Source organism: Aspergillus nomiae (genome assembly GCF_001204775.2).
Source record: "Aspergillus nomiae NRRL 13137 chromosome Unknown contig00336, whole genome shotgun sequence".
NCBI classification, from domain to species: Eukaryota; Fungi; Ascomycota; class Eurotiomycetes; order Eurotiales; family Aspergillaceae; genus Aspergillus; species Aspergillus nomiae.
The window spans coordinates 14,470-36,902 of NW_015378391.1; the positions used below are offsets into that span (position 1 = coordinate 14,470).

Sequence of the window (22,433 nt, forward strand, 5' to 3'; positions counted from 1 at the left end):
TGTATAGGAGTTCATTCTAGCCAGCGCTGGTACATCCGCAGCACTAGGAACTCTGGACAGGGACAATACTAATGATCTATTCTTATCTCCTTCTCACAGGTCTAATTTAGCTGGTCAGTTAACTATATATCAAAGCGCCTATCTAGCTTTAGTAGGTTCGATGTTCTGGACCAATAGTCAAGCCGTAAGGGATGATGACAATAACAGGGGAAGGGTGAGAAATCTGAAAATCCCTTGTTTAATTAATTAGACCTCAACAGGGATCCAAGGATCTAGTGAATCCCTTAAGATTTGAATTTGTAACTTTGTTTGCTTTCTCAGGTGTCTGCCCCTCTCTGCAGCTAATGATGGACAGTCACAAGTCACTATTCTTATCCTTTGATTGATTTAGGATACTAATAGGTTCCTTCTAATTAATACTGCGGCTATTACACACTCATTGGAGATATTCTATAGTTATGCATTGCTGATTGTCACTGTTTCTTTCATAAGAGGGTGGTTAGGAGAACAAGGCATTTGGTTTGACATTTATGTTCATATCTATAATTAATTTGCTAGACTGGCAGCTGGTTTTTGAACTTTGGGTGATGCCTTACCTCTGGTATGAGGGAGAAGGAGAATGAAAATATAAAAGAAAAAAATACATATCAATACCTACTCCAAGTTCATATCCAGTCTGGGGTTTTTCTTTCTTTCTTTCTTTCTTTTTTCCCCCCTTTCTCTCCCTCTTCTTCCTAAGATCAAAAGGCATAAAGTTGTATAGTACGTCTAATTATTGTTATTCCTGTAAACTGAAAATATCTCTCCGCCCTTCATTGATATTTCTCCCTATTGTGGTATATTGAACGAATTTACCTTGCCGGGTGGTGTGGGTGTTGTGCTGGGGGTGGACACTCTCCTAGCGTGATCCATTCCTTTAAACTAGAACCAGAAGAACATCGCCCGTGGGTGGGAAAGAGAGTGACCGTGTGTCCCACTCCTCAGGCCTTTGTTGATCAATAGCCTCTTGTTATTGTTGTTTTTATTTTATTATTATTATTATTCCTTTGCTGTTTCTCATCTACTGCCTTCCACTTTCTAGCTGCCTTTGGATAATTATTTCCTTTTTTACTCTGACTTTACTCGATACTTGGCCACAGCTCTGATATTCTCTTACTCCCCATTCCTTTACTATATTCTTTATTGCTGTCCTCGCATTCCTTTCTCCCAACAGCCACGCGCCGCTCCCCTCACTCTAAAGGCACATCGACTTTACTGTGCTTGACATCCAAAACACCTCCAACCGTACCCGTGATAATATCCTATCTACAACGTCTGGCTAGAATTTTCAAACCACCTCGATTTTCTGAAATGCTCCCAATCTAGATTTGCTAAGCCAGCTGATCCTCCTCGTGCATAATAATGCAGATGGGACATCAATTACATGTAATATCGATGTTGCCACTTTGAGCTTCATGGTGCTTGACACTATTCTCGGCGCCTTTTAAGGATGGAGCATGTATCAACTGTGAGCTCTCTTCTTTCAATTTCCTTCTTCGCCCCTTTGAACACCTTTCTTATCCCCTGGACTGCTGTCTTTCTTGTGAAGCACTTACACCGATAATCACTCATAGCTTGGGTACTTTGCGAATGTTCTTAACTAATACATTAGCACGCAGCTTTGTGCAATCAGCACTGTTGGTATTGCAGCAACTGGTTTTGCTCTCGGTCGCGTAGATCGAGATTCTCCCAAGCCGGCGCGCTTCCGAAAAAAGACCTTCCCTCTGTATGATCAGCGCGCGCGCGCGACAGACCCTCCTCGATCGCCGCTAGACAACGACGTACAATCAGGCCCTTCCACCGCATTAACGACAGTAGAGAAAAGGTCTGCCTCGCATTTCAAGGCTTTCTATGCGAGTGGGGGCGATTCTGCCGCAGGGAACCACTCTCAATGTCCAAACCACAGGAGAAAATCATCCCTTGCAGGGATTATACTGCGGCGTCGTGGTCAGACTCTATCAAACCCTCCACTACGAGTCGACGAAGACTCCTCAACGGCTTTGCATACCCGAAGGCCGTCTTCCTCTTGGGTGCGACGGCTGTCGTTTCAGCCAGGGAACCGGAGCTCATGCCAAAGTCCTACCTCTCCAACATCGAACGAACCCACAAGCCCTACCCATTCGCGCCCCTCCAGTCAGCGCCGAGCACCCAACAAACTCGTCAAGCGGCCTCCATCACAACCTTCAAGCGCTCATTTTCAATTTGCGCACGCGCCTTCGCCCTCTTCAACAACATTATTTCGTAGACCAGCCACAAGCCATCAACGGTCTGAGCAACTGAGACACAAGGCAACTCATAGTTTAAACTTTGAGCCCAGTCTTCTTGCGAATACACCATTGCTTCCTACTACCAGAGAATCCTCTGTGGTTGATATATCTTGGCAGCCCTATTTAACTGCCACATACGATGTGATACCGGACAGGCTGGCACGCAGGCTGTCAACTGCAACCAAGCCAAAAGAGCATGGACTACGGCGAATTCTCCCATCTACGGATACTATTCCAGCTCTTCTTCTAGCAAATTCAATTACAAACAAGGAGTTTTCTACAGGGGCTAGTTCGCCGGAGACAACGCCTACCTCTCCAGTGCAGTTCCGTGATCCGTTCAAGCCGAATGATACTTCCCGAACGTTAGACACATCCCTTACACCAGAGGAAAATCATCGCCAGCCATCCATATCAGTTTCACATGACTCCGACTCACCAATATCAGCCCCAGACAAAGCGGATTTTCACAAGCCCCTCAGTACGGCACCTGCCCGTCCTAAGATGAGGGCAATTTCGGCCTCTCTTCCCCCTTTTGCGAAATCGGAAGGAGCCATCTTGCTGTCGCCACGATCGCGTGCAAGACGCAACATCACAGACCCAAACATCTTCCGCCGGCCTCTAATTGCCTCGCGAGCCGATGGATTTATAGTGCCTGGGTTCGTGGGTCCCAGCTGCAAAAAGGCTATCTCATCCTCTCGCGTCGATATTGGATATCTGCGAGAGACCGGGCAACGTCCACTTACTTCAGATGGTGTGGCTTTGTCCGTCTTGCAGGGCCCAATCCGTCAGCGGCCGAAACGACATTCAATTGCCGCATCTGATCCTGCCTCAACTGTTATTGGCTCTGACGATACTCGTATTTTCACTTCGGGTGAGGAGGACGAGACCGATTTCTTGAGCGACACCGCTTTCGATTCGATCCGCACACATATCACCACTAGCAGCAATTCAGGCCTGCATTCTCCTCGGGTAGAGACCATCTTTGACAGAGATCCACCACTCAGCAATGCGGACGAAAGGTCCTTACATGTCAAGCAATTCGCCTCGCATTATACTTTCGCTTCTCAGCCGTTTGACGACAGTCACAATCGTTCCAACCTTATGCTAACATCCGTTCCTGTCTCTCTCCCTAGCCCTCAGGGAAAATATATGCATGAAGAGGAAAGTAGAATATCATTCCCATCCGATTTGACGGATGATGAAGACACCCATAGCCTGGTAGCTGCATTACCTGGAGAATTGGTTAAACTGGACGAACAGTCGAAATATCCAAGAATGTCTTTGAATAACTTCGAGGGGGACTATGCTAGCCGTGATTTCTTGCTCGCTCATGGCAGGTCAGATATTCCTCTCGATTTAACGAAATCCAATTCGCGCAGCGTTACAAATGAGATGCTTGAATCTTGCCCCAGGATGAATATTTTTGACTGGTCTGAACAACCCAGGAGTGACCGCGAAGTTTCTGGGCCCGATGGACGTCCCCGCACGGTCCATGGAAAACATGGGCCTGGGCTCCGAGGTAGTCGAGCACCGGGCCGCAAAGCACCAAATACCTTGCATCTTCGGAGCCAAAGCGTCCCGGTATCGAGAGAGTATCCAGCTACCAACGAGACACGGCAAACATCAGGCAAGTTTGGCACTTGGGGGTTAGGCAGCAAGGGTGTTAGTGAAGACTGGGATAGTGACTTCGAGTTTGAGGATGCGGACGAGAGTACAATCAGCGAGAGCATACGGGCGAGCAAGAACGTTGCCCGGCGCAGCATGGTAGTCCCTCAGGCTATCATGGAACGCCAAGCCAGTCTTCATGGACAGTTTGGACAGGTTCAAGAGCTGACCCTGTTAGTTGAAGAACTCAAACGCCTTCGCCGTCAAGCTAGTTTCTTGAACATTGTACGTGGACCATCTAATGAACTGTGGAAAGAAGCAGAGGGTATTGTCAACTTGGCCACCCTTGATGATGAAGAACATAGCCATTCCCCCCAGGCTCCCCGTCCTCTCTCACCTTCAGTTTTGACGATTCTGAGGAAGAATCGGCCAAAACGAACGAACCCTTCAAACGAGCCAGTGGAGAGTCCTGGAGAGCTTCATTCTCTGAGCCATTAGGTCCAACCCAAATCACTGCCGATTCTGATCACAAGGAAACCCCTGTCAAGGCAAATTCGGTGCTAGATTTGATCTACCAGCAACGAATATCTCGCGATTCATCCTTCATGGATTGTCAACCCCCCAGGTCAAAAAAACTCCCCTTCGATACACAGTCCCTTCGTGACCTCGTTATCCGAGCCGGTGTTGTAACCCGTGCTCTCAAGGAAGTAATTCGCAGGGCTGAGGGAGTCGCACCTGAGTCCGATGAGAGCATGCATCATTCTGTCCCTCCGTTCAGCCGGATATTCAGTCAATCTTCTAATGATGATGTTTCGACTTTTGAGAGGCACTGCATTGCTTAACAGGCATGCATCGAGTTTTCTGCTTATCATGATGTGCTCCACCTTCCAAGCCTCACTCTAACATCTCTTTGTTTCGATTTTAAAAGTTTCAAGTCTTTATCATACGACTAACGTGCAAGAGGACACCTGATATAGTGTCAACTCTGACAATTCCCTTCTAAATAGCCTCTTCCTTTTTCCTTTTTCTTTGGTCTTCTTGCCATTCTTCATCGAGAAAGTTCGTCTTTCAAGAGACTGTTTCTCTATTTGAATAGATTTCTTGTGTACAAGTGTGCTCATTGGTGTATATTTCCCCTGGAAGCGTTGCGTTGTATGCCTTGGCGACCCTTGTGAGAGCATTGCAATGTTGGATCCTTCTTATTCTCTTTCTTTTTTTGAAAACTGTCTTACTGATTTTCTAGTTTAGATTCATGGCTGACATTTGTTACCTTGGTAGCCCGCTGGTTCTTTTTTCTTTTTTTTTTCCCCGTTTCCATCGATTGTTCTTTTAACTTTGCCTCCTTTTTCTTTTTCTTTTGCTTACAACTCGGAAAGTGTACGGATATGTTGTTGAAGGTCGCGAGGGTTAGGTGGAAGGGATGGAAATATGGATAATGGCGTGTATGACACATCATGAAGACCATGTCAATTCTAGATGAAGACTTGGGAAAGATTAACTAATGTCAACAAGTCAAATATTCCAATCGTTCTCATCACTTTGTGAGAAATTTAAAAGCTTAATGATTCCATAAGCAGCAGGGTCGTTGTAACTTATAAATTGATTTTGCAGGTAATCAGACGGTTTCCAACATGAAATTTGTCCACACAGCAAGGCATAGGATGACCCCATAAGCATCTAGAAAAGAGCAAAGGGGGAGAGAGAGGGCTTTATAAAGAGGGAGGTGGAGAATGTAACAGCGTGTAACAGCGCTTTTACCATAGGAGATGCCTAACACAAACAGAGGTGTATAGACTTATGATGCCCCGTAGAACGCATTTCTCAATACTTTGGATCAAGACTAGTCAGCACGCTCATTACTATAGCCCTGGGGAATTAATCTCTTAAAGAAAGTTCTTTATACATTAGAACGGGCTCGACCTTATTTCCTTGCTACACCCATGAATATTCTCAAAAAGAGCAATTGGATATACAGTCATGAACAAGCACAGCAAGATGGGGCGGTATGTTATACAGATGTTCGACCCAACATGGACAGGGTTTACCAGACTAGGCCGATTCGCAAGTGCAGACGAGTCCCTTGGTGAATTGATCCTTCAAAGTCACTATCGGTATATCATTTTCCCTTATTACTTCTCGGCATGTACAAGTCGGTTTCTCGGTTTATGAACGTAGTTACGCCGCTTTTCGAACAACAACCGGTGGATAGTGTTCATTTTCAAAATACCATTTAACACGAAAGCTGAAAGTACTTGCATAATACCAGCAGACATCCCTGCCCTTATCTAGCTAGCAAGATTTAGGTCTTCTGAGAAAATACCAACTAAATGAAGTTGTAGAGAGAAACCCTGTCAGCTCTATTGTTGTATACAGAATAGCAGTTGTGGGGCCATTGCCCTATTCTGTGGGCTTTATGAAAGACTAGATGAATGAACTAGTGACAAATACGCTGTATATTTGCTACCCCTGGCAGGTGTGGAAGCTACGAGACTGGACACAAACTGAGCAGCGAACAAACAACTTTTACCACCCCATTGATAAATAAATCGACAGAAAACATGGCAATGGAGTGACATAGCCAGTTAGTGTTTTGTTGCGAGACCTTGAGATATATATATAATTTATCAGAGGTCTAGGAGTAGAACACACAATATAATCAACAAGACCTCTAGGGACGTTTCGCGACGTGAAATGCCCGGGAATACGTAGAATGGATCAATTCCCGAGCCCCAATCTCATGGTCGACTAACTAAAAAAGAGACTATTTCAATATGAAAGGTATTTTGCAATGGAAGTCAGCTCAGGTCTACCCTGGTGTAATATCAGATGCAGCAGATAGTAGGGTAGTCGCTCCCCCGTGCTGTTGTCGGCACATACATACTCGCCGGCAAGGATCCTGCAAACTTGTGAATGTCCTTCTGGGCTCATTAGCTGTTTGTGAGACGGTCGAATCTCGTACTACTAGCAAGTCCAGTATTACTCTAAGGAGGTAAGTATGGTGTTCAACAAATGCCTTCTCTCCGCCCCCATCTTCAACCTGCCTTCGTAGCGGGAGTTGCTTGTGGCTGCTTAGTAAAGTGAGTGGCTGGCGATAGATAGCGAATAACTACTCGGTATATATACTCCGCATTGCAAGGCAGTTGAGCAGCTGAAGCGACAGGTCAACACAACAATACCTTTCAAGTAGCAGGGTGCGCCGTTGTCTTGCCCTTATTAGTACTGAATGATATGAGGACGAAACTAAGAGACGGCTATACATGGATTCCTTCGCCTAATGTGTACTACTTGGAGAGTAACAGAAGGCTGGTAATATGTACTCCCGAGTAAAAGTGGGTAGCGTGATCGGGGCCTAAAACGTTAGCAACGATAAGCACGGAGCAGGCGATTTGGTTGGACAGAGATAGTTATAGTTAGTTTGAACTAGTTATAACTAAGTTATCTGGAGTCATTAGCTAATCAGGTACGACAAGATACTGAGGTACTACATATTACTAGTAGTAGGCACGGAGTAGGACGTACCGAGTATGTACAATATACGGAGTACATACCAGGCCTCGTACCACTTGTGATAGGTGGGGCAGGCGCCGAAAGGGGGCCAGCTTCAAATCAGTTATAATATTGGCCAAAAGTAGAGCGGGTTCCTGACGCTAAAAAATCTTGGCATCCCCACTTTTCCCGAATTTTTTACTCAGGGGATCGCTTATTTTAGATACAAGCACCTCAATGTTCAATACCAACGCATGTAGCGATGTAGATACAGCGCTCTCCAGGAACAGCATATACACAGAGAACCTTTAAAATTGATTATCAGGACGAAGTAGCTTCTAGAGGCAAGTATGTAACCATAGTAAAACACAATCGATGGACAAGGGTTCTATTAAGGGGTTTCATCTATACGGAGTACACTGTTGCCCTATGGCTCTTGACTCCGCTTTTCATTACTTGATGATGGCCCGGACCACTATGATTCAGGGGGACCCGTAAGCCGTATGTAAGTAGTGGTACGGAGTGGTACTAGCTTCAATTACACAGAGGCTGTACTGTTTACTAGCACTGTTCTCCTGATCATTGCGACGGGATGAAACTTAGCCTGACCTTAGTAGATTTAGTACCTGGCTAATAACCTATGTTTCGAGTGACAGTACAGTACCATTTGTCGCTTGTCTTATTCGATGATACACCCCAATAGTGTTTCCCCACAACCTACTGTAGGTACAGAACAAAACAGGCCATCTAGACCGCTACTAACTACCTATTCTTTCTTACGCTCACCCTCTCTCTCTCTCTGACTTTCCCCCTTCTTGTCCTTTTGCTTTTTTCTTCGACCTCTCCTTCTTTCGTTTTTGCGATTTATTGTTTTTCTCCCCTTCCTTCTTCTTCATTCCCTGTTGTCATTTTCCAAACTGCGATCTCCTCACTAAGATCATAGACATTCATTATTGCCCTTCCTGGCCACTGGCCGCCATTCGTTTAAGGGAGCTTACCCGCTTCTGTTCATTCATTTGCAACAAGTGTGTTCTCGGCGTTGATTCCGTCGTTCTCTGTCAGCCACTCTATTAAGAACTGCCATCTCTTAATATATGCGACTGATCATATTTTCTACTCGCTGATATCTTGCCTTGTTCAATCTTTGTTTTTCATGACTCACGTGCACAAGTATCCAGGTGATTTTGCCGTATATTGTCTGGTCTCCAAGGACACATGAAGCACGACTAAGGGTAGTACTATCTGGTGTTGTCATACCCTTTGAGTCCGCCTGTTGCCCCAATCGCACCTGGGCTTCGGGCGATCATGCATTATCACCACCGACACCAAGCTCACCATGACATTCATATGGTGGTTCGATCCCCCCCACGTCGCCCGGATACAGTACCTCGTCATCGACTACCATATCTTGTGCCAGAAACACCAACATTTGTGAAAAGGGATTCCGACCCTAGTCAGACCTGTTCATCTGGAGATACCTCAAGTAAATGCGAGAAACCTACTAGCACGACTACGACGACGACTCTACCTGTCGTGCTGGGAGCAGTGTATGTCGGGATTCCCTTCTGATTCCACAAGCCCCCTCCTCCCACACCTTGGAAAAAAAAATAAAAATAAAAAAAAGAGAGAGAGAGAAAGAAAAAGTTTTGGCTCATTGAAAACCGCATGGATCTGTATATGGGATGGTAATTGATTGAAGTATAGGGTTCCGATACTTTGTGCCGTAATCGTCCTAATTTATCTACATCGAAGAAATGTGAGGAAGCTCCGGAACGAAGATGCCAATGACAAGCATAGATCGCTTGATTTCGGCTTGGATCTGGAGCCCACGAGTGGAGGAAAAGCGATGCGGCAGACTGAAAAGTCCAATGGGAGTTACAATCACAACAAGGGCATCTCATTGGATATTGGCCCGAGTCCTTACCTACTACCCCCAGGCCTGCACGGCTCCCGGGATTCGCTGCATTCCTTGTCCAGATCTATAGGCGGCGATGATAAATATCGGCACGCGACCTCGTTTCTAGGTGACAATGCATCTGTCAGATCGCAGTCAAGAGGGGCTCAAGATGATGCATCAAGCTTTACTGGATCAACTAGAAAGGCCGCCCTCGGTGATGATATGAAGCAAGGCTTATTGGGAAACGCTCAAAGGATGTCACGATCCAGTCCACCACTATATATATCTCCCGGCAATGATGGCGCACACATGCAAGTTGATCCTATTGTACAACCGGATCATGGCTTTCAATTCGAGTTGCCCAGGAGCCCTAGCCCTGTTCTCATCCCGGGAACTCATAATACTAAAGAGTCGATTACACCTGCCAACAATGGCCCCAAAGACGCCGGTAATTTTGGCAATAGCGACATCCATGACCGCACGGAAGAACGCCTAAACCCTGTTTTACAAGATCCTAGGCCGAAGCCTAGAATATCTCTTCCTTTGAGCGATGCAGCGAGCGACTACGATAATAATGGAGAACCTGAGCCCATTATCCCAGCCGTGAACATTCATCAGATAGAAAACGACCCAAGATATGGCAAGGGCCCTGACCCAGCTATCCCTGATACTCCCCCGGAAGAGTCTTCACAAGCGCCACGGTTGGCTGTTGACCCTCGTCGCGATACGCGTCGGTTGACACTAGGGTTGCGTCCTCTGCCGCCAGAGGATCCGTCAGACAACCCGGAGCAGCGGGCCAACCGTATCCGATCGTTCTACAAGGAATATTTCGACGAGAACAAGAATGGGAGGGAGACTTACTATGGTCCTGAGTCTTATCACGATGGTAACTATATCTACGATTCGGCTACTGGAGATTACTACGACGGTGTCCCAGCACCGTTTGCTGAGCCAATAAATCGTCGGGCTATGACTCCCCCCCCGCGCGCCCCGCCCCGGTTTCAAGGGGGAGGTAGACATATGCCTTCGGGTTCTATCGGTGGCTTTACCGATCGACTCAACTCCCCGGGCCCACGTGCCTTTTCATCTGCTTCTGGCAGACTGCCAGGTGTTCCGAAAATCCGCAAGCCTGCACCGCCTCCAGCTCCACTCCAGCTCCTACCTACGCCTCACATGTTGAAGGATGACTCTTTAATGGGAGCTATCGACTACGCCCCCGGGAAAAGTTATAGAGACCAGAGGGAAGGCCGCCCGGAGACACCTCTTGGGGGGCTGCAACCGTTCAGTCCAACGATGCGAGCTCACACTCCTCTTGTCTCATCTTTCAATGACCTTGCTGTCATACCGAGCCCGTAAGCCCTATATTCTTTTCTTCTGTCCCCTTTCTTAACCCTTTTCTAACCCAAGATATCACTGGGACCGTAACTTTGGACTAACCCTGTTCCAGGCATGCATTGCGCAAGTCGGGTACATATGATAATCTGGACTTTGTTCCACCACCTCGTTTCAAGAACCTCGAGACTGCAAGCGACTCTGGTAGCATTCGCAGTAACCGGACCGGAATATCGACGACTCATCTGCAGAATATACGCACTGGTGCGTACCGTGTCAGCCGCCTTCCTCCTGAAACTGTGGGTACTAAGGACGACCTGGTCACTAACCTTCGTCCAACGTGGGATATGCGGAATTAAACATATACTGGTTCAATCTGACCTCATTATCGATTGTTGCTGTAATGATTTCGTCCATTGCCCACCAGTTTCAGGTGACTACATGTTATCTTACGATATATCGCTTGTTTATCCCCTCATACATTGTACTCCTTTGAGAGAGCTGGGTCAATTAACATATCATTTGACGTCAATGGCGTACATAATATACAAGGAGTTGATAGTTTAACTTTTTTTTGCTTTTTCTCTTTTTCTCTTCTTAACCTGATTCTTCTAAGAGTCGGAACTTCAACTACGTTCATACAGTTCACAAGCCGCGAATATTGTTGATTTACTCACTTCTGGAGTCTTCGCTGATTGCTCATCAGTGTGGGATATCGGGAGGACACAGAATCGGCTCACGTCGCTGTTTTCCTTGGTGGTTTCCTCTCCCACCCTCCTCATTGCCATCCATGGTAATTGCTCCACCTACCTACCTACTACTACGGAGGTTTTGGATTGACATGATCACACCGTCGACCGACTTATGTGTGACAGAAGATAAGCACCAGCTGTTTCCCTTCTAGACTACTTATACTGCACCTATAGTACGAGCTAGAGATTGAAACTTCACACATTGTATGCCAAAGCACCTTGGGCTAGGTGCGACTAGTTCTTGAAAGGAGTGACTAGCGCTTATGTTGATTTTGGCTCAGATATCCTATATTGTACGCAAGGTAAGCATGAGCAGCGTGTTCTCCATGACCCTTCGAGAGCGAAGAAGTAACAGCAATCGACAAATTTAAATGCGAAGCGAATTGCTACTATTATTTCCTGTTTGTTGTTGTTGGAATATTGACTATGACCTCAGATGTACAGGAAACCCACAGTTGGCCTTGAATTGAGAGTTGTGTGATCCGCAGCTTGTGCAGTTGGGTGGGGAATGATTATTATATTGTAGAATATGTGGTAAAAGCCAGTTATGCCAGGTAAAAAGGACTCGAGAAAGTTCAAAATGTGCAGTTTAGGTAAGGTGACAACAGGCATCTTATCTCTTTGAGCACCACTGGCGCAAGGAGGAACAATTCCATGGATATTACGGAGTATACAGTAGAATGCTAAATTGGTGGGGCTGGAGATTTTGCTTGGCCAGCGCTGTTTGAACATTGCCACCATCTACTCCCACTAATACTATGTACTGTCACTACCGTGTACTACTACTGTGTTTGTGGGTCAATTATACAGCGGGAGAAAATTTTCATTTCCGTGTCTTATATCGCTGGTTAACTTAAAAAGCGATGAATCCCACTCCATCGATACATATAGCAGAAATTGGAAGGGACCACAAACAAGTTCCATCAAGCCTTGTATGATTAATGCGCAATACCCCAAGTGCCTTTACAAATAAAAGAAAGATATGTACCCTCTGTTAAAAAAAAAGCGTATTATCATTATCTAAATACTATACAGACTGGCTCTATTACATCTGATTTTTATGGAAATTAGTACCTGTAATTTTTGGTAAACCGATACCTAACACTTCCGGATCTAGCCCATGCAAATCTGGTTCAGGAACAACCACGCATCACTTATTGTGTAGATTCTGTATATACAGTGCATACGCTACATGGCTGCAAGCAGTGCTATGCGGGCCTTCGATTCCCACATTCTCTAACAAAAATACCCGGTTGTTGCTGAAGAATATGAAATTTACTGGTAGCATGAGCTAGACTCTTAGGCGCTTTTCTGGCAGTGGGGGAATTGCCGATCGCAGCCAGTGGAACCGTGACCGTTGCTGAATTTACCTCCCTACCTGTCCGCACTCGTCAGGTTCACTGTAATTGGTAATTTCTCCTGGCAGTAACCATACAAAGATATACTGTGTACATACAGTATTGTGTAGTACTTTGTAGTTATGGTACACATACAAGGGAAAGTTTTGTCTCACTGGATTAAAACCTCAGCATCCGAAGGTCTGTAATCACTAAGAACAATAATACGGACGGTGCCACTCCCATCCGGTTGCAGTTGTGGTGGTTCAGCATTCGACGTTTTCTCTAGGTAGCTATCTCCACTTTCTGTTTCTTATTCCTTTCCTACTTTGACTCTGACTGATCTCTTCAGTTTATACCCTTCTGATTTTGTTTGAGTTTCATTCTATCCTCATATCATCCCATGGCACCCTGTTTATCAGCTTGGGTAAGTCAATTTTATTTTTTTTCCCCTGCTTCATTTTCATTTTCATTTTCATTTCTTTTAAGAAGAACAGATTTCCTTCTCCCCTCCCCATTGGCGGTTTTGGCTCGTTTTTCCGTCGCACTAATTTATCTTCTTCCCCTGACCAAAGTCCAGCAGATTGACCGTCACGATTGCTTCTTTCTACGTGATTGTTCCCTCTTAGTCTAGCTCACCATCTCATTGACTCTATTGCGCACGCGAACCATTTATCTACATTACTGCGACTGCTCTATATCTGTGACTTATATTACGAGATTATCCCGAGCAGTCCGTCACTGAAGTTCTTGGTAATCTCTCACGGACCCTCCGGCCACACACGCACCTTTAAGGAATATTATCAATTTAACCAGTCAACGTTCCGTCTGAGTTTCGAGGAGCTCTTCGTGTAAAAGTTGCGACAGTAGGGCCAAGTGTCACTCGTACGACGAGTGACAACTTTCGTCAATTGGCTCGGAAAAGTGTCGCCCGTTGAGATCTTGAGATGTCCGCATCTTCAGCAGGTATGATGGAACCTTTTCCATATTATCTGCGTTATAGCATTGTTTTGCATTTTCCATATCTGTGAAATGGTCGAATGGCACGCTGAACCTCTTGTAGCGGCGCCAGCGGCAACCACTGCCGAAGCCGCCACACCGACCGCAGAAACGCCAACTACAACACCAGCCGAAACGCCAACCCCATCCGAGCCAACAACATCCTCTTCTACAACATCTTCTTCCTCATCCTCCTCATCCTCCTCATCCTCGACTTCCACATCATCGACCTCGTCGCCAACGACTTCTAGTACTACCACGACGCAGCCACCGACAACTAGCACGACCAGTATCCCTTCCACGAGCTCAGAAACCTCGACCACAAGCAGCAACACCAATACCCCCCCTGTTGTTACGTCAATCATCACGAAGTCGGCGACTGATGGTACCACAGGGCCACAGACTGTTATTGTTACCTCTACCGATACCTCTCTACCCACTCATTCCACAGGGAATTCAGCCAATAGCATATCCGCTACCGCAACTGGATCATCGGCGACAACTTCGGCTACAAGTGGAAGTGGAGGTGGTGGCTCTGGGCTTTCGGCTGGTGGAACAATAGCAGTTGCAGTGGTTGTACCGGTCGCATCCGTAGCAATCATTATCTTAGCTGCTTTGTATTTCTGGAGGAAATGGAAAGCAAAGAAAGCAGCAGAAGAGGAACGGAGGAAGGAAGTAGAGGAGTACGGTTTTAATCCGAATAATGACCCGACTCTTCCACCTATCATGGGAGGCGGTGCTTTCGAGCCCAAGGATGATACTTCGGGTTATCGAGGATGGGGGACCACATCAGCTGGTCGCAAAGCATCCACTAATTTGTCGAGTGGTGCTGGGGTTGGACTGGCAATGTCCGAGGCAGGAAGTGCTCCTGGCTATCATCATGTCACTACCCCAAGCGATGGTACTATCCAATATTCTGAGGGCCCGGCAGCGGGCGAGACAGATCCTATCGGCGTTCTAGGAGCTGCCCCGGTCTCTGCAGCAAACAACAGAACCACAGACATACATCGTGGTCCGTCTAACGCTTCGTCCGCATATTCTGCTGCCAACCGCTCAGAGGCTTCAGATGAAAGTCACATGTCTGCTACTCATCCTACCGGTCCCTTTTACGATGATAACCCGTATTATAATGAGATGCAACCGCAGTATGGGGCGTATGGTGATGGTCCCTATGGTGGAAGTCCGCCTGTGATTCGAGACGTTCAGGCACGGCGCAATACTCGCATCGAGAACCCTGCTGTCTTTCCCAGACAAGGAAATGCTGGAATTGCTCAAAACTTCTGAAAAAGCCCTGATCTTTTTGTAGATTGGTTGATGGTGTTTTTCCAAACCGGTCGATTTGATAAGGAGATGCAGTGACCCCTGTACACTTCACGGTTGCCGTTGGAATGTAGTGGAATCACAAGTCTGCAACCTACGCATCACTTCATGATGACCACCCGCATGCCTACTCTTGATGAAGTCTCGGTTATACTGGAAAACTTCTGGTAAGCTTTTACTTCTTACTTCAACCTATTGTTTGCCTTATTTATCTTTCACATTCCATGGTGGTTGTATTTCCTCTGCTCTCGTTTTGTTTTCCTTTTGTGGATCTTGTGATATCTTTGGGTCTGGTGACTTCTCTTTGTTTCATTTGAACTGTTCTTGTGCTTTTGGTCTCCCATTGTCATTCCCAGCTATATCCCGAGTTTGTTTGCAGTATGGTCTTGCTTTTCTCCTTGCCCCTCTTTGCTATTTGGTCTTTTGATACTTGTATCTGTATATTTATGACCGCTTCCAAGTGCCAGTTATATGTGTCAATGCATGCCTACTATCTCTTTACGTGACTGGCATGGGTCAAGGTCACCTACTACCTTTCTTTCTGTGTGATATCTTCTTTATTCTGCTCTACAGTCTACTGATTGATCCGAGGTTTGCTTGGGTTTGGATATATTATACCTGGTATAGTGTACATCGCGCGCATCTCTGTCTATATTCGGATGCAATAGTCTTTGTGGATTACTTTTCCTTTTTTTCTTGTTTACTTTTAGCCCCTTGCCTCCAATTAGAGCAGGATTATCGACTACATAACAAGGTTCTTCCAAAACTTCATGTTTGTCGTGGCCAACAGCCTCAATTAGTTATCCGCATAGACCTGCTCCTAATACATCGGAGTTGAAGTTAAGAATTGTTAGGTCCGCCATCCTTACATTACAAAGGAGACTTTTCTTTGCTGAATGACTTGAGCAAATGACTGCAAGGAAAGGAGCTCGAAGAGGAGAGGGGCGTGAGAAGAAGGAGAAGAAAGCAAAGCCAAGAAAACTACTACTACTACTACTACTACTACATAGAGGGTACATGGATACCTAGGTACTAGGAATTGAACGTCCAAATCGTGACAGTGATGGTTAGTGTTGCGTATGGTTGGTGCGCCGAAGACAAAGGGAACGTGGGCGCATGGTCATTGGTGATTGGCCCGGGTCCAGCTCTCCAGAGCTCCCCACTCGCGCTCCTCCGACCTCTAACCTGACGTGATTTTTCCCGCGACGAGCCTTTATTGTTCCAAGTTCATGCTGCCCTTCTGATATTCCATTCTAATTCGCTACTTGCATTATTACTCCTGCTACCACTCGTATAACGACGGCATTGGTTGGGAGACTTTGGCTTTCTTTCCCTCTTTCCCTCATTCGTCTCCCATCGTCTAACACCTTGGCTTCTACGCTGTCTACTGGAGTCAAGTGCCCCGCACTGGTCTCTCTTCCAGTGACTGACTCCAGTTGAATGAACAATTACAGTTGGCGTGCAGCGATAGCCTGAAAGGTATGCTAAGTACCAACTGGCTACAAGGCGAGGACCTCCGTACGAACTGCCAATATCCACAGAGACAAGGGAGCCCTGAAGCAATATTCGTGTTGCTTCTTGTGCTTTGTCGTGGCTAGGTCTTGTGGCTAGCTATTGTGTCCAAGACAGTACATGCCTACTTACTACTCACGATTACGTTGTACACGTCCATGCTACAACAAAAAATAAAGTATTACAACGACTGTTACTTGCTTATTGACTCCCCTTTCGCCCCACTTCGGGTTACGTCTCTTTTTCCACCTGCTCGCCCCTCCCCCTCTGCTACATTCTATTGAAGCATTCAAGAAAAGCGATCGCTGCTACTTTCCTTCTCTTCCCTCTTCGCCCCCCCTTCCTCTGTCCCCTTACCCTATAAACATTGCAATTGGAACGTCTTGGGTACTACTTCCCGACTTCCGTCCTTCTCCAGCCTCTAGGCCTTGTGAGTGCGTCAAGGGGCAAGGAGAGCATCGGCTTTCGCCAAAAAGCCTATCAGGATGTAAGTGAATATAATTCCCCATGTGAAAGACGAATTATGTCACAATACAACCAGTCCTTAGCGATCTACAGTCTGTAACCTACAAGGCTAATCGTTCCGCTTATAGGAAGTTCGGCAAACAAATCCAGCGCAGACAACTTGACCTTCCTGAATATGCCGCAAGTTTCGTAAATTACAAGGCTCTGAAGAAGGTCAGTGCCCAGAGAGGGATCGCAGTGCTCAGAGTTCTGCGGCTAAGGTTCAAATGACAGCTCATAAAGCAATTAAGTGCTACGCCGACCATCCCCGCGCAAAGCTCCGCAGGCGCAGCTCAAGATGTACCCGAAGCGCAAGCCGCCCTTCGCGCAAACAAGGAGGTGTTCTTTTTTCGGTTGGTATGGGCTCATCAATCAGGGCATTGAAGGGGTGTGGGTGGTGTGTTCGCGTTTATTGACAACCCATACAGGAGAGAGAAATCGAAAAAGTCAACACATTCTACCTACAAAAAGAAGCCGAGGTTTGTTTTCATATTAGACCCCCTTTGGTCCACTGGGTATACTTATCTAGCCTCATAGTTCTCTCTGCGATTGAAAACGCTAGTCGATAAAAAAAGGGTCATTCAATCACGAACAGTACCCAGTTCCAAGGCACCAGCTAATTTTGTTGCCTTATTCGAGGGGTTTCAACAATTTGATGGTGATCTGAATAAGTTACAAGTAAGCATATTGGTTCTGAATATCGTGCACATGGGAGAGTCTAATTATACCATTTTCAACAAAGCAATTCGTCGAGATCAATGAGACTGCTATGTCAAAAATCCTTAAAAAGGTTCGTGGGTCGCTTTGACTTACTAGGTTCGGGATGGCTAACATGTCAATTAGTGGGATAAAACTTCAAAGGTTCGAGTTACTCATGGACACATACCCCCATTCAGATTGCGCTCTCCGTCTTACTGACCTTTGGATCAGTCACGTATGAAAGAGCTATACCTCCATCGCGCCGTCGAAGTACAGCCCTGTTTCAATCGCGACGTTTTGCGTGATCTATCAGACCGGGCGACAACCGCTCGGCTGGAACTCGAGGCATGGGCGGAAGGTGAGAACATCCATTTCGATGCTGCTCGTCCGGTAGACCGCGCTGTAGTTGTTCAACCGTTTGGAGCCGATGAGGAAGATCTTGACCTGCAAATCCTGCAATCAGCCACTGCTGGTAATCTTCAGACATTGCGTGAGTGGACCGCGAAGCTGCAATCATCTCTTGATGCTCGTGAACGCGCGACTCGTACCTTCCTTGCCGCTATCAGTGAATTTCCGGACGATGTGTTGGCAGTGCTTCTTGAAAGCGGATTAGTTGATATCTATGCTGAAGACGACATCAATGAACGCAACTGTTTGCATGAAGCAGCCATCTCAGGTCGAGGGTTCGTTTTCAAGTCCGGCCTTGCTGCAGGTGTCGATATCTCAAGGTCCGATGTTTATGGCAGACTTCCCCTACATTATGCATGTATACACGGCCGGGTAGAGATGGTGAAGGATCTATTAGCTGCAGGTCCTCACACTGTCGACGTGATGGACCATGACAATTTTACTCCGCTGATTCATAGCATTGTCAAAGGTCAGCTGGCGTGTGCTGAACAACTTCTTTACCACAATGCTCGCATTGATCCAGCTTCTGAATCAGACCACATTCCGCTGAACCTGGCATGCCAATATGGGTCGCTTCCGATTGTGGAGTTGCTTCTCGAACGGCATGCACAATTACTCCCAGATGCAGAAGGCCTCTATCCTCAACATATGGTCGCAAGAGCTTCTCAGTCCCCGCAACTGCTGATGATGCTCAAACAACATGGGGCTGATTTGAACCAGAAAGACAAACTGTACCAATGGACGCCGCTGTTTCATGCTGCTAGTGAAGGATGTGTTGACTGTCTTCGCGCTCTTCTTGAATTGGGTGTTGACGCCGATGTTGTAGACGAGAAGGGCCTCGCTGCAATGTATTATGCAGCATGGGAAGGTCACTTAGAATGCATGCTTCTTCTTTGGTCGCATCGTAGCAATTCTCGCCCACCGCAAAAGCCGTTTGATATTCTGAACGGTTTGAGGCTACAAGAAGCAGGTTCGCATATGGAGGATGCCCCGACGACATTCGAAAGTACTGAGGTAGTGGATGGTATACCCGACCTTTCTCTCCCGCCACCAATCATACCTTTGCGTCGTTATGGCCATAACTTTTTGGACAAGAAAGTGTTTGTGCAAATACTTTTTGACACTGGAAACTCCGGTTCGATTATCTTTGATCAGGCGGGTCGTCACCCTGCGGCTCGATTAACCATTTCCTCGAAACTTTCCGACTTGATTCCACGCACCATTATGCTCCCCATCCAAGAGGATTCACGATTGATCTCATTTCAGGTAGATAACCTGGAGACATTTGCGGTGGATTTCGAGATATTTCCCACTTTCGGCTCGAAAGTGATTGCGAAGACAGTTGCCCTACCAACTATATTTAGAGCCGAGATCTCTAGCACTGGCTCGTGTTGCTTGCCGTTATTTGATCCTAGGCTACGGTCAATAGGGCAGCTACGATTTGGGTTTCAAGTGATAAAACCGTACCACGGTGATCCCCTGGAGATAACGCACTTTGCTACCTATTGGAAGGCTACAAGTGCCATCGACTCAGAACACAATGGCCTGGTAACAGGGTCGAGCTTGTCGGGCGATCATTTGCAGCTTTTCGTACAACTCACCAGAGACAGAATACCCGTACTTTATCCATGTTTTACAATCCTGTACCATGGCATTGAATTACCTATCTGTCATCTCACATACTCTCAGTTTCAAGTCATCGGTGTTGAGAAAGGTGTGAATCGCTCAGACTTGTTTCAGCATCTTCAGACACGTGCTGTTGATGATTTAGCTCAAGCGCACCGCATGCTAGCATCATCATTCCTCTCGCTCAAGGAGGTGCTCCAGCATCTGCCTATTGGTGTCAATGTCAATCTCTCGATACTCTATCCCTCGGCTGCTGAAGAGCAAGCGCTGAACATGGTATCTTTAGCTGACGTAAACAGCTTTGCTGATGCCATTCTCACGGTGGTTTTCGACCATGCCCGTGTATCACGGGAGCAGAACCCCGAATTTATGCGCTCAGTAGTATTTACCTCATACAACTCTAATATTTGTGTTGCTCTGAACTGGAAACAACCAAATTGTGAGTCTAAAAGCCGCACTAAAACCCATTACATTGTTTGCTAACTTGCGTTTCTTAGATCCTGTTCTTCTTTGCAATGATCTAGGCCAAATTCGTGATTTGACCCGAGGTGTTGGATCACTTCCAGACATTAATAGTAGTGGTCGTGCATCGATGTCCATAAAAGAATCGGCAAGGATAGCGCAAAGTAACAATTTTATGGGCTTGATATGCCGGTCCAGCCTATTGGTACGTGTCTCTACCCCTATATGGTCTCCCGACGCTTTACCCCATTCTCGGCACACTATGCATTATGGTCATCTACTAATACGGAGCTTCTGTGACTGCTTCAGAACGTTGTGCCTGCTCTTGTAGAGACAATTAAGGAACTTGGCCTCGTACTTGTAGCAGATACGTCTGATGAAGTTGAACCTTCGGGCCATAAAGAAGCTCTAGGAGCAGCGAACGCGATGGGCGTGGCCGAATGGGCATACCGAATGCCTGATGGCGTGAACGGTGTGATGAAAGCCAATGGTATTCTGAGATTTAACGATATGATTGACATGTGAGACGTCTTCATATACCTATTTCATCGTCTCATTCAACTCTGGTGTTGTTAACAGGTATATATTAAGGTCTTTATGGCGTGGTAGATAATGGGTCTCTATTGCATTTCTGACTTTTCTTTGCATTTTGGTTTGGGCCGCTGCTTTGCACCTCCACACTAATCTGTCAAGCATCCAAGTCGTCCTCTACTAGTCTCATCGAGGGTTCATACAAACCAAGGAAAAAAAAGGCAAAAATAAAAAAGAAACTGAAAGAGGAGGATATACATCCGTTTTTATCTCAATAATACCTTGCCAACTCTCTGCTTCTCCTCTTTTTTGGATATTTATTCTTCTTGTGGGCCATTACTTGACACATTTGTGTTATACAAATATCCATTTGGAAAACATACGAGTGGAGAGGAACACTATGGTCATGCACTCCGGGAATCGAGATATAGCAGCTAATGTACAATTGAACCACAAAACTGATCTATAGTTGATCATCGCTATGCCACAAATCCCATACAACAAATGAAAGGTGGCCAGTATTTTACGTCCTTGAAAAGAAATAGGCCGAATTACATACCCTTCGGTTTTCCTTTGACAATATCCCAACCCCATTGGCGCAAGACCTTGACAACTTTGGGAGTTATAGCAGCGGTCAGAGGCACACGAATGAATATGAGACTCTTGTGGATTGCATAGGCGAGAGCAACCTGTGTCCATAGACCTGCACAAATAGTAGTTAGTGAACACTCCAGACAATCCGAGTTAAGATGAGTCATATAAGGAAGGATAACATACTCGCCCCTTCATCTAGCTTTTTCTCCACTGTACTCCCGTTCACATCACCCTTTGAAGAATCGGTCCTAGGATTTGTCTCCTCCTTAAACTGCTCCTCTTGAATACTGGGAAGCACAGTGCCGACTGCACCCTTAAACGCCTCAACGACTACATGCTCATAATGACCGATTTTCTCCGCCCCAAGGAAGCGAACGGCGGCAAAACAGAACGGGAAGTCCATCGCGGACAAGAGCAAATACACCCCCAAGGCCGACCAGCCGTACTCCCGAGAAAGCGCCTTTAACCGCTGTGAGAGCGAACTGGATTGCCCTGACTGCGACGCGCTCTTTGACCTGGATGAGCTAAGGAATCGACGGAAAACCGGAGCCTGTTGCGTACGAGAGAAGCTCCGCATATTACCATACCGAGGTCTTATTCGGCTAGAAAGAAAGCTGTTTTTATCGGCTGAAAGGGAAAAGGCGCGGCGGAACGAGCTAAAGGAAGCTGGTGGCTGGAACATGTGGGCGTTTGTGCTGGTGAATTTTGATGGCAGTACATGCCACTCAAGACCGGAAGCTTGGGAAAGCCAGCGCGATATAGTGAGATGCCTCAAAGACATAACTAGCGGGTATAGACGACACTGAGGTTTCTGTTCAACAGGCAATTGTATGGATTGGTGCTGGCAGGGTTCGTAGGTTGCTTATTCAGGCCAATTAGAAAGAAGGCACCCACGATTTCAACCGTGCTCTATCTGCAAGTCAATAAGGTTGACAAGGAACTATTAATGTGACTAAAATATAAGAAAGGAGGAAAGCGGCGCCAGGACAATTGTAGTGGTGGCTTTCCGAAACAGCAAGCAGATCGCAAAATTATTCATGAATGGTCCATAAATGTTCGGCGG

General features: G+C 46.4%; 5 protein-coding genes across 5 annotated transcripts; 4 read left to right on the plus strand and 1 right to left on the minus strand.

The window, feature by feature from the left end:
- Positions 1-1,930: 1,930 nt before the first annotated feature.
- ANOM_009304 (uncharacterized protein) lies at positions 1,931-4,753 on the plus strand (the record flags this gene model as incomplete). The annotated part of the gene is made up of 3 exons (XM_015554560.1): positions 1,931-2,280; positions 2,339-4,236; positions 4,290-4,753. The coding sequence occupies 3 exons, from the start codon at positions 1,931-1,933 to the stop codon at positions 4,751-4,753; spliced, it is 2,712 nt and encodes a 903-aa protein (XP_015403468.1).
- Positions 4,754-8,702: 3,949 nt separating this feature from the next.
- ANOM_009305 (uncharacterized protein) lies at positions 8,703-11,300 on the plus strand (the record flags this gene model as incomplete). Its single annotated transcript, XM_015554561.1, has 3 exons — positions 8,703-8,944; positions 9,102-10,646; positions 10,742-11,300. 3 exons carry the CDS (start codon positions 8,703-8,705, stop codon positions 10,983-10,985), a joined length of 2,031 nt encoding a protein of 676 aa, XP_015403467.1. The 3' UTR covers positions 10,986-11,300.
- A 2,447-nt stretch (positions 11,301-13,747) lies between these two features.
- ANOM_009306 (uncharacterized protein) lies at positions 13,748-14,998 on the plus strand (the record flags this gene model as incomplete). The annotated part of the gene is made up of 1 exon (XM_015554562.1): positions 13,748-14,998. One exon carries the CDS (start codon positions 13,748-13,750, stop codon positions 14,996-14,998), a length of 1,251 nt encoding a protein of 416 aa, XP_015403466.1.
- A 1,870-nt stretch (positions 14,999-16,868) lies between these two features.
- On the plus strand, positions 16,869-20,770 carry phoC (putative cyclin dependent kinase inhibitor Pho81; the record flags this gene model as incomplete). Its single annotated transcript, XM_015554563.1, has 10 exons — positions 16,869-17,033; positions 17,105-17,224; positions 17,285-17,407; positions 17,479-17,529; positions 17,588-17,728; positions 17,793-17,840; positions 17,894-17,911; positions 17,981-20,222; positions 20,281-20,450; positions 20,555-20,770. Coding segments are annotated over 10 exons (3,249 nt in total), but the record flags the coding sequence as incomplete, so codon positions are not given.
- A 404-nt stretch (positions 20,771-21,174) lies between these two features.
- ANOM_009308 (peptide alpha-N-acetyltransferase Nat2) lies at positions 21,175-22,151 on the minus strand (the record flags this gene model as incomplete). The annotated part of the gene is made up of 2 exons (XM_015554564.1): positions 21,175-21,479; positions 21,554-22,151. 2 exons carry the CDS (start codon positions 22,149-22,151, stop codon positions 21,328-21,330), a joined length of 750 nt encoding a protein of 249 aa, XP_015403469.1. The 3' UTR covers positions 21,175-21,327.
- Positions 22,152-22,433: the final 282 nt, after the last annotated feature.